The sequence below is a fragment of the Protopterus annectens genome, chromosome 1.part0 (genome assembly GCF_019279795.1).
Source record: "Protopterus annectens isolate FY-2018-M chromosome 1.part0, PAN1.0, whole genome shotgun sequence".
In the NCBI taxonomy this organism is placed as follows: domain Eukaryota; kingdom Metazoa; phylum Chordata; order Ceratodontiformes; family Protopteridae; genus Protopterus; species Protopterus annectens.
This window is the reverse complement of record NC_056725.1, coordinates 1,404,061,347-1,404,073,600: the sequence shown is the minus strand read 5'-3', so window position 1 is coordinate 1,404,073,600 and position 12,254 is coordinate 1,404,061,347. Positions and strand designations below refer to the sequence as shown.

Below are 12,254 nucleotides of genomic sequence, written 5' to 3'. Positions count from 1 at the left end.
TTTACATATGTAGCCATTCCATTAGAATACTACCATAGGAAGTATTGGTCATGATTTTACATATTATGATGAAATATTCTGAGTAACCAAAAGTAAGTTTTTTTCTTACACAAGTTGTTTCCACTTGTCAGTGTATCTTTACAGGGAATGGGTCTTCTATGACTTCATTTGGCTACACAAACTTAGTAGCCCATATACTAAAGTAGATATGGGTGTCTATTTACAGTATACATTTGCTTTTTCATCTTGATGTCATCATGCAGTCATTACAATTGGGTTATCCTGCTGGCAGGCTACCCGCAGTCGGCCTGAGTTCCAAAGTCTAGGTCCGGCGTTGGTTGCGGTCGCCTCTTCCCTGACGTCAGTGCGCCAGGGGTATAAAAGATGCAGCCAATGCCATTTTCTTCAGTCTTTCTTGCCGCGCAGTGCCCGAAGCAAAAGCAGTTCGCAAGTGCCGGTCGGCCAACTCCTGAAGTTTTTCCAGATTCGAATTTCAGATCAGAAGTCTTCATTACAGCCAAGTACCCCACTGGGGAAACTTTTTTTTCTTGCTCCAGACCGATGTCAGAAAAAGTTAATAACTGTATTTCTTGTGGGAAGCAAATACCTCATAAGGATTTTCATTCTTCCGGGATCCAAAACAGACGAAGAGGCTTCTTCTAGGCCTATCGCCGGTTCGCTGGTTCTCAGTGAGGCACGTTTGCAGCCCCTGACGCCCGCTACCTCAGAGCCACAGGCCGCTTCCGACTCCCATGTGGAGCCGACTGGGCCTCTGGAAACTCAAGATATTGGACACTCGGAAACTTTTCCCTCAGATGGGTCCAGAGCCACTGAGCAGGCATCGGCTTCTGAGGGTGTTTTCAGGCCTACACTGTTATATGTGAAACCTACTTCAGCTACAAAGGCAAAGACTAAAACCACTCTAAAGACAAAGAAACAAGTACAGCATTCACCTGGACAGGCCTCCATGCCTAAAAAACAGATGCTTAAAATGGCCGAAGACCTTATTACTTTGATCAGGGGTTCCCATCCCCCTCCTGAAAAGAGGCCTAGGCAAGAGTTAGAATATGAATCTTCAGACCAGGTTGCCATTTCCTCTGATTCCTCCTCTGAACAGGATTGCTCTATTCCTCCCTATGAGGATTCGGATGCTGAAGAATCTATCCCTAAGTTCAGCCTCTCCTCCTGAGGATTATTCTTTTGGGGAAACGCTGCATACTATGAGGGAGCATTTCCACTGGGAGAGCCAAGACTACTCTGAATCCAAGAAAAGGCTCAGAGACTTCCTTCTATTGCCCCAGCACAGGCCCCTTGCTATCCCGCCTGTTTTAGACATTGTAGATGATGTTTTTTCAGAGTCCAGTCTTTCTCCAGACTCTCTACCACCAGCTCCTGTTAAGCCAGACAGATACTATAGGGTCCCTGATTCACATACATTTCTCTATAAGAACCCTGCAGCTGACCCAGAAACCATCTCTCAGGGTCCCAAAGGGATCAAGGCTTCTACTGCAAAAAACCCTATCCCCTCTGATAGGGATTCTAGGGCCCTAGACAGGTGGGGCAAAAAGATTTACACCTCTGCTACCTTGACTGTAAGAGCCTTAAATTGCCAATTTCATATGCTTAAGTATCAGCACTATCTTATGTCTTTGCTTAAACAGAAAATGCCAGCAAGTACAGAATGTGCAGACAATAAAGAAATGCAGGATTTATTGCATACGGCTGAACAAGTTGGAAAGCATACTTTACAATGTGGTTTTGATTCTCTTGAGGCCTCCTGTAGGGCCGCTGTTACAGGTTCTGTCATTAGGAGGCATGCTTGGTTAAAAGAACAAAATTTGCCCAGATCATGTTAAAGCAAAACTATTAGACGCTCCTTTACAGCATGATACTTTGTTTGGTGCTAAAGCAGAAGAGGTGTTGAAGAAAATGGAGGACAAAGCTAAATCTATGCAAACAGTCAAGGATTTCTTGCAGGTACAGCCTCCCAGATTTAGCAGGAACTGGCCTACAAAAAATTGTTCCTTTCCAGTGTCAGACGACCACAAAGGGGCAGATACAGACGCCTCAGAGGCAGATCACAGCCCCAAGGCTCATACATGCCTAAACAATGGGGTGCTTCTACCTCCAAGAGTGGAGAGGAAAAATCACAGCCATACAGGAAACAGTCTCAATGACTTTCCACTTCCAGCACCAAGCACTTAACTTTTGTCAGCCCCTTTGGAGGGGAAAACTAGCACTTTTTTCACAAAATTGGCACATGATCACCCAGGACAAATGGGTTCTAAATATAATTTCTCAAGGCTACAGGTTCCACTTTCACACCCTGCCAAGGCAAAACGGTATGCCAGACCAGCCATGCAATCAGTGGGCAGAGGCACAAAGACAAGTTTCACCCCTCATGGATATGAGGGCCATTCAACAAGTACAGAGCAAAAGCAGGGACAAGGATTCTATTCAAGACTGTTTTTGGTACCCAGAAAAGACAAAGCCTGGAGACCAATACTGGACCTATGTATTCTAAACACATATCTGGATATTCCAAAATTCAAAATGTTGACTCTACAGCAGCTTCTGCCCATGCTGGGCAAGAAGGCTTGGCTTGTGACATTAGATCTAAAAGAGGCATACCTGCATGTCCCAATCAGGTAAACATGCAGAAGATACCTCAGATTCAAAGCTGGCTCAGTGCACTACCAATTCTCTGCACTGCCCTTTGGCCTATCTACTGCGCCCAGGGTCTTCACAAAGTGCCTGGCACCAGTAATTGCATTTTGCAGACAGAGGAATACAAATATATCCTTACTTGGACGACTGCCTTATTCAAGCGGAGAACAAGGACATTCTACTACAGCATCTGGCGTTTGTAAAAATATTACTGACAACTCTAGGGTACACAGTAAACGAAAAGAAATCAAAACTCATACCCTCTCAAGAGATAATATTCCTGGGTGCAAGCTTAAATACAACTGCCCAGATGGCTTATCTCACGCCAGACAAACACAGACAACTGACTACTTATTTCAAAATGTTGGCAACAAAGACCCAGTTATCTGCAAGAAAAATTCTGCAGGCCTTGGGTTTCATGGCATCCTGTATTCTGCTAATTCCATATGCAAGATTGCATATGAGGAAACTTCAGTGGTATCTAAAAAGTGTTTGGACTCAACATTGTCACAGCCTGGAAGCAATAATTCCCTCATTCCATGCCTGCAACAGGAGTTTCGATGGTGGGCAAAAGCCTGTCACCACAACACAGGACAGCCATTCTCCTTACCCACAGCCAGGCAGACATTGACAACAGATGCATGAGATTACGCCTGGGGGGCCCATATGGCAGAAAGATGTATTCAGGGCACATGGTCCGCAAGTCAAATGCATCTACATATCAATCAAAAAGAGATGCTAGCCATTCAGAATGCCCTGACAGCCTTCAATGATCTACTTCATCCAGGACAACTACTAATAAAGATGGACAATACTACAGTCATGTGGTACATAAACAAGCAGGGAGGCACACATTCTTCCCCCCTCTGCAGGCTAACCATGAACTTGTGGAACACAGCATTGGCTTACCAAGTACATCTGCAAGCACAATTCCTGCCAGGAAGGACAAATACTCTGGCAGACTAACTAAGCAGAAACCTAATGGATGCCCACGAGTGAAAATTGGATCCACAAGTCTTCAGCATGATAACAAGGACCAGGGGATGCCTGGACATAGACCTATTTGCCTCCCCACACAACTACCAACTACAAAGATTCTGCACAAGGACTTATCACAAGCAAGCATGGAAAGTGGATGCTGTATCCTTCAGCTGAAAAAATGTAACAGTATATGCATATCCTCCTCTGCCTCTCCTCCCCAAGGTACTCCTCAAGGTCAGACAAGAGAAACCAAAAATGATACTAATTGCCCCAGACTGGCTCCGCCAGCACTGGTACCCAATACTAAAGAGCTTGTCTTGCTGCCCAGCCTGGACATTACGTCAAATTCCTCACTTATTAACCGAACAAGACAGTCAGATACTGCACAGCCAACTCCAGACCTTAAACCTGGCAGCATGGCAAATAATGTAGCCTCTCAAGACACAACTCTCTCTAAAGCAGTGATGGATGTTATTTTGGATGCCAGGAGGCCTAGCGCCAGAAAATCTTATGCAGACAAATTGAAGAGATTCTCTGCTTGGAACCAAGCACAAGGTATTGACACGATTGTTCCAAATATTCCTCAGATTTTGCAATACTTAATTGAGATGCTGGAATAAAGGCCTTTCCTTTTCATCAATTAAAATTCATGCCTCTGCCATTTCAGCTCATTACAATACAGAACCACCTATTTTTTCTCATCCGTTACTAAGGCAGTATCTCAGAGGGGCCAAAAAGACCTCCAAGGAGAGCACCAATACCTGCATGGGACCGCAACTATATCTTGGAAAAACTCACACTGCCTCTGTTTGAGCCAGCCTCTGCAGCTGATATAAAATTCTTATCCTGGAAAACAGCTCTGCTCCTAGCAATAACCTCCGCTAGAAGAGTCTCAGAGTTGCAGGCACTCATGGCTGTGGAACCTTTTATCATTTTCCATCCTGACAGGGTTTCGCTGAGGACAAACCCTACATTTATGCCTAAGGTAGTGTCCAGTGTGGCCCTTAACCAAACAATTCATTTGCCAACTTTTTATCCAAACCCACTATATAAGGGTGAGAGAATTCTGCATACTTTGGACATTCAGAGACTGCTACGTTTCTACTTGGGCAGAACCAAATCTTTCAGAAAGACTGAACAACTTCTAGTGGCATATGCTGCAGCATTACAAGGAAAGCCTATCTCAAAACAGACTATTTCAAAATGGATAGGCCATTGCATTTGCTTCTGCTATTCACAGCATGGCAAATCAGTGCCTAAGGGCATTAGGCCACATTCAACCAGAGCAGCAGCCACTTCAGCAGCTTTCCTCAGAGGAGTACCAACCAAAGACATCTTAGAGGCTGCAACTTGGAGTTCAGTGCATACCTTTACAAAGCACTGTCATCTACCTCTCTACTCTAAATCCAGGGCAGGCTTTGTCACTGCAGTTCTGCAGGGCCTGATGGCTTCTCCTAATCCTATTTAGCTCCAGCCTCTCAACCTTAGCTTTGGGATTCAACCCAATTGTAATGACTGCAACAGTGAAACACGATGAACATAGTATAGTTGTGTACCTACCATAAATGTAGATGTTCGAGTGTATTCACTGTTGCAGTCCAGGTTACCCTCCCACCATCCCCCTTTTTTTCTTGCTGGGACCAATCTGTACTTTCCTACTCTATACAACCTATGTGGTGCATTTGCTTGTAGATGAAGGAAAAGTTGTGTTTTGTGCATGCATGCTTATTAGCATAATTTAGCCTACCATTTTAGGGGCACCTGACCTCTGGGGCAAGAAAAACTGAAGAAAATGGTGTTGGCTGCATCTTTTATACCCCTGGCGCACTGACGTCAGGGAAGAGGCGACAGCAACTGACGCCGGACCTAGACTTTGGAATTCAGGTCGACTGCGGGTAGCCTGCCAGCAGGATAACCCAATTGTAATGACTGCAACAGTGAATACACTCAAACATCTACATTTATGGTAGGTACACAACTGTACTTTACTGTCTATATTGTTGAGGTAGGTTGCAGTTCTAGGACGAATTTCAGTCTGCTGTCCTTAAACCAAAACACACACAAATACCTGCTTTCTGTAGGAAAAAAAAAAACAGCAGAGCATGACAATTTAAGTAAATGATTTATTTTCAACTCCAAGAAGGTCATATTGCCATTGCTGAGTTAAGCAGACTGTGTTGCAGAAAACTGTCTTGTGCTGCTTTATGTCCTACGTATCTACAGAGACACTTGACTTCTAATGCCTCTTTCAAAATATTTTAGCTGGATTTTACTTCCCCTGCCATTCTCAAGGCAAAAACTCAAGAGGTCCTGAAAATTGTGGCAGCCGATCCAGTCACTACACTATTTGTCTGAGAGTATAGTTTTTAGAGAGAGGGTCATAACAGTATTACTGGACATTTAGAGAAAAGACATTTCAAGCACAAGTTACATGGATGAGAAACAGAAAATTTACCCCAGAACTGCCCACTGTACTGCAAATAGAGGCAGATCCTAAATGCTTTACCCCATGCATAGGTCCCCTCAAATTATCTGTGGTATGATCCCAGTTGTTCTTATTAGGGGTAATATGTAATTATCGACCATAGAAATGGGTAAGGACAATCTATAACCATATAGGATTGTTTATTTTGAGCACAAAAAGGGAAATTGGCAAAGCTTCAAGTGGCCCGCAAGTGCAACTAGCCTAGTACTTGCATGTAAACTAAATAAAGCTAATCTTATGTTTAAAGACAAGAAGCTCACGAAAGAGATAAATAACATTGGAGTTTTATGTGAGAGTACTCAAAAGCAAAGAAATGGTTACTGTGTATTTTTATTGCTCAGGACTGTCCACTCAAGTCAAAAAGATGGGGTTGCATTATTTATTCTGCAGCTTCTTACAATAACAGGAAGAACTGTCCAAAGTATGTACAGGTTTTCTGACTCAAGGTTCTATATACTTACGGAGTGTTCTAAATTTACAGAAATGAGAACTGCAAAATGCCTTGAGCATAAAATGTTATTGCCACACCGAAGGTAGTCTGTTCCAGGAATAGTATACTGAGCTTCTCTCGGTTTCAGAGAGTAAATTCATTTTGTGTCCAGAATTAGGATGCTGTCTCATAGTCAAGAGTGTCGTAATAACATTTAGCCCCTAGTGTGCTCTACTGAGTGAACAAGAGCAGAGACGTGGACAACTGTCATAACCTCTTGACAAAGAAGAACAGATAGAGAAGGAGATCACTGTACTTGCTTCTAATGCATCATAACACCACTACTAGGGTAAGATGCCACACATTCCACCAGTGTGTACCGTAAAGTGTGTGTGGAGAAACTGATTTGTCTAAGCACTCGGAGGTAAATATACTGCAGCCCTCATTCTGTACACTAGGCCAGGAAGATGGATAAAACTCCTTGGACTACTAGGAATGAAGTGCTGCTCTGAATTAAAGGAAGAGTTTGCAACCAGAGCTATGCTGTTTAATCTGTACCGTGTGATAAAATGAATCACTTGAAAAACAGCATTTTCTGCATTCTTACGTGATACTTTCCTGAAAAGTGTACATTTCTGTTGCGGAGTTTGCAAATGCATGTTTTACATTGTCAAAATAGATAATAAATAAATAACTTATATTTGTAGTCCTCCATAATGTCACAGGTGAAAAGAGTAAAATGGGTAAGCTTGGTTATACAGTATCTGGCAGTGGGCTCATTTCTTTAGAAATGTCGAGTTTTACAATGTAATTCTATTGCATTTTTTTTTATTATGGAGAAGCAGTGCTATATGTAGTAGGATTAAATTTATTACCAGCATTCTGGTTAACCATCAATGATACTGAACAAAAGAGACCAGCACCCGGAAGACAAGAGCAAAAAGTTTTAATGAAAATCGGGGAACCAGACCGGTTTCAGCAAAGTGCTTTCATCAGTGGTTGAGTCAACCACTGATGAAAGCACTTTGCTGAAACCGGTCTGGTTCTCTGGTTTTCATTAAAACTTTTTGCTCTTGCCTTCCGGGTGCTGGTCTCTTTTGTTCAGTATCAAGGTTGTTTGGTCCGCGCATCTACTATACTTGCTAGCCTGGTTCTTCTGAATAACCATCAAAGAGCTGTGTGCACAGGCTTAGTTTGATTAAATGAATGCAAAAATAAATGTACTCCAAACTTTAGGGATTTGCTATATAAAATGTACTTAAAAATAAGGAAGCTTTTTAAATATATTCACTGGATGCCATTGCTGCAAATGTAATGTTTAATGTCTCCTCCTTGTGTTTCAGGAAACTGATATGCCTGAAGAAGTTAACATCGATGACCTGTTAGACCTTGAAAGTAATGAAGCAAGGTCCCAAAAACTACAAGTACGTAAATACATTACTTAATGCTACTATTTGGAGCCACACTGATGATGTGTGACATTGCCTAATACTCCCTAATTAAGTCTAGGTTTTAATATTTGTTTTGAATGAAACTAACATTGCAGTTTTCTTTTCGTAATTGGATTCCTGCACTTGACATGAACTTCAGCCTTAATGAAGGCTATGCTTGTATATGTGATCATACGTATATTGTGTGTATTTTCTACTAAGTATGTTACTTTGGAACACAATATACATTTAGATTGGCATTTAATTTGTGTTATTCTCACATATGTAGAATATTTTTGAAGTGAAACATCTTTTAGCACGGTAGGAAGAGTTTGGAGTGAAATGGAAGTGAGACTCCACTGGACGGTGGCACTGTTCGGAGGCTGGCAGCTGCTGAACCAGGAGTCCAGAGGAGGCCATTCTGCTGCAGGACACAGGCACAGAGACACACACAGGCACAGAGACACACGCACACCAGTTATGCGACTTCAGAAACATCTGTGGCAGTTAAGGAAACAACTGAATGGAGAAGAAAATGTGTTTGTGGACTATGACTATTCATTTGAGACTATGCTTAGCTGTAATGGCATGTGGCCAGTGATGAGGGAGTACTGAAGCTGTCAGCTTAAATGGCATCTACTTTATCCATTGTTTATAATGATCTTTGCACAAGGAGAAAAACTGGTGTTCACTAGTCCTGTGGAAGCACTGGACTTTGTCAAAAGGCCCATCAATTTGCAATTTGGAGTGGATGATTGGGAAGGAACTGCAGAACTTACATAATCCTGAGATCTCTGTAGATGCAAATGGGCTGAGGAAAGATATTGGGTTCTTTCCCCTTTTGCATAAATGACAAAAACTAATGGAGAAGGTGCAGTGAATTAAACAGGTGAGAAGCGCAGACATTGAGGAAAATGAACAATGATACTTTAGGACAGTAACGGAATCTCTAGCAAATATTTACAGACTGATTAGGGAACAGAGCATGCCAAAAAATGTCAGTATAGTGGGCCTTGCATGAAAGAATTATTCACTCCATTCTCTAAAAACCCTCTATCCAACTAGCTCATTTCTAATCTCTCATTACCTACCCACTAGATTACTCCACAGTTCTGAACAATGCCTACTAAAAATCTAGAAACCAAGGACCAAAATGGGTTACCTAGTCTATAGCTTTAATCCTTCCAAGGCCCGGAATAGCCTACCACTAGATATAAGATCCCTTGAATATTCCAATCAATTCAGAACCGCTACAAAAAATACCTTCATGAAAAATGGACCTGCCAATGTAATTAATCCCCTGTAAACACTCACCTATAACCTTCTGCTTCCCTTCTCTCTTCCGTCCCTTCAATAAACAAACTTAGTCTTCTCCTCTTGGTACGTCACTGTACAAACATAACTAGTAAAATATTTCAGCTGTGTAACTATTGCACTATTGTGTATATAATATGTAATTATGGATGTGTCCCTCTGATGAATGTATTTAACTTGCCACAGTTTAATGCATGACACTGTAATGCAATAATATGTGGTACTGATTAATGTAATATGTGGTACTGTAATGCAGTAATCTGTGGTACTGATGAATTTATTGTATATGTATTCAGTATGTAAAATTTCTATTTTTCCGTTGGAGATTTTCTCCTCTGGTCTCCGATGAAAACGGGCAATTGTAGCTCCGTCGGACAAACCCGGTCAACAAATATAAAATAAATAAATACTGAAATGACAAATTGAAAGCCACGGTGGTACAGCGGTAGCATTGTTGCCTCACAGCAAGAGGTTCTCCTGTTCGATTCTCGGCTGGAGTGCCTTCTGTGTGGAGTCTGCATGTCCTCCCCGCAGTCGAGTGGCCTCCGAAAAGCATGCGTAAATGGGCGTGCCTTCACTGAAAGTTGGGCATCGGGCTGGCAACTCAGCACCATAAAAAAATCTACTGCCAATCATTAGCGGACCAGAGTTCCGCTGTGGCGACCCCTAACTGGGAAAAGCTGAAAAGACAAACAAACTGAAATGACAAATTGAATTGGTAATCTTAAAATTACTGAAACTACTGAAGTCCTTTCACAAGCTTTATTTGAGGTGGGACTTAATTATTGATATGTAAAGTCTGTAGTCATACAAGTCAATAGATTAAATTGACTCGTGCACCAAAGGATTACATCTGTGCGACGCTTTATACATTCTTTTTACACCATTTAATTTCTTATGAAGAGATTCTTGGCTAATGCAGGTAAAGAAGCTTTTATATCAGCATGGCTTTGAGAAACTGTGGAAGTGCTGGGGATAAATATGTATTTCATTATACAGAATTAAAAGCAGAAGAAATCATGTAAGCATGTTGTGAACAAAATAAAGGAACCCATCAGATTAACATCTAATTCTCCTCCTTTTAGTCCAGTATCTTGTGGATACTGATTTAAAATGCATACATGTATACACATTTGTTTTAATACTGTTTAGGAGTGTTGGTTAGTAGTAAAAAATGTAAGTACAAGTAAGTATTTGCTTTGGTTTACTGGTCAAGTCCAGCTGGGACAGCAAGACCCTTTTTATTGGAGGGCAGGAAAGAAAAGCTTCATTGTACGTGGCATCTACAGCCTTCCAAATACATACAAGATACATTACAAAATTAGGAAGTACACCATTTGTAAATGAAGTGCAATATAATATATGAACACTGACAAAAATGAGTCTGAGGTGTTGAAATTAAATTTTTTTTTTTTTTTTTTTTTGGAAGGAGGATGGAGGTAATCTTTGGAAAGAAACAAGGTTTTCTTAGCAGTATAAATGCATGCTGTATAGTAGGACAATGAACTGTAAGTAGACGTATGGAAGGAAGCTTAAGTGGTTCAGGGTGAGAGATTAGTCGTCTTATGATAATGTGTAGAGAAAGTGGTTATTTAAAGTAACCACCTGGAACACTGCCAACTCAGAGAGGTCATAGAGGAATATTTGCCCCATTTATTGCTGAAGTGTAATACTTCTAACTCTGCAAGAGATAACTTTCTACTAAAATATCCAGAGTATCCCTGAAGAGGAGTTATATTATGTTAAGCATGATGTATTAAGATACTTCTCTGGCATGAGTGAGAAGTGCTCTTTCTAGTATCAGGTTATGTCAGGAAACACTCTTGTGGAAAGCCTTGTTTCAGGTGGCACAGATTTAAGAGCAATATAGTACATTTTTTATTATCATAACCATAGCAAGTATATTTTATTAGTTACTATTTTTCATTTATTTTATAAACCATACATCTTTTACAACTGAAAACTGCAAAGCAGAATGGTTTCAGCTGGGCTCGGGTAGTCTGTTTCATTTGTATAGTAGCAATTCTGACAGCATTTTGCAGTGAACAGTTTTTTTATTTATTTATTTTTATTAAGAGCAGTAAAACCTATTAAAAAATAAACTGTGAAGCGAGACTGTCTCAGATGGACTTGGGTTAAATCACTTTTGGAGTATTAGGCTTCTGGCAACTTCTGAAAACTGTGTGAATTTTATATTTTGCCTTGCTAATATATTGATATGCAGACACTGCCCACATGATGTAGTGAGATATTTCAGACAAGTAAAGCCCATGTAGGAGACAGTTTAAAGGTTTATTTTCTTTCTTATGCCTGTCCTGAATTGCTCATCCATCATGACCACAGTTCAAAAGAAAGTTCTGTGGCATTATTTAGTCTTTTCATAGTGTATTCTGTGGTCATATATCATACAATTTCCCAAACTCTGATTTTTTCTGAAGCTTGTGAAAGCATCCGTTTTGTTAACTGTATGCCCAAAAAGAGTTATTGAAATAGCAGTTTTGATTTTGAGATCTGTTTTAAGGTTTTCATCATGTTTATTAATAGTAGTGTTTTGAATAGCAGATCTTTAGTAAGCATGCTCCAAGTCCAGGTCCACTTTAATGAAGGCTTCAGCACGGGTGTAAAACCATCCAAAGTTGAAGGAAAACAAACACTTCTACATAGAACTGTAATAATGCTGGCAATGAGTAGTACATAGCCGCTGATTTCATGATTGTGCAATCTGTGCAATCATGAAACTTTTATGTATGCAAAATATGAGGGAGTGGAGGATGTCCCCCAAGAATAAAATGCCAAGTGTAGCTTTCATTTCCCTGATATGTTGCAGGAATTGCTAATCATTGTGGATATTTACAGTACTGGAAAATCATTTGTGATAACATTAGTTTTCGTTTTTAAAAGTTTGCGAGTTTTGTGCGTTTTTCTTTTTCATATTGATTCATTATTA

At 40.7% G+C, this 12,254-nt stretch overlaps 1 protein-coding gene across 1 annotated transcript in view; it reads left to right on the top strand.

Moving 5' to 3' along the window:
• PPP1R14A (protein phosphatase 1 regulatory inhibitor subunit 14A) overlaps nt 1–12,254 on the top strand; it is a gene marked incomplete in the record, with an annotated part of 636,488 nt that overhangs the window by 421,900 nt on the left and 202,334 nt on the right. The window contains 1 exon segment of the mRNA XM_044067304.1: nt 7,907–7,987. Coding sequence (XP_043923239.1) covers nt 7,907–7,987 — 81 coding nt within the window.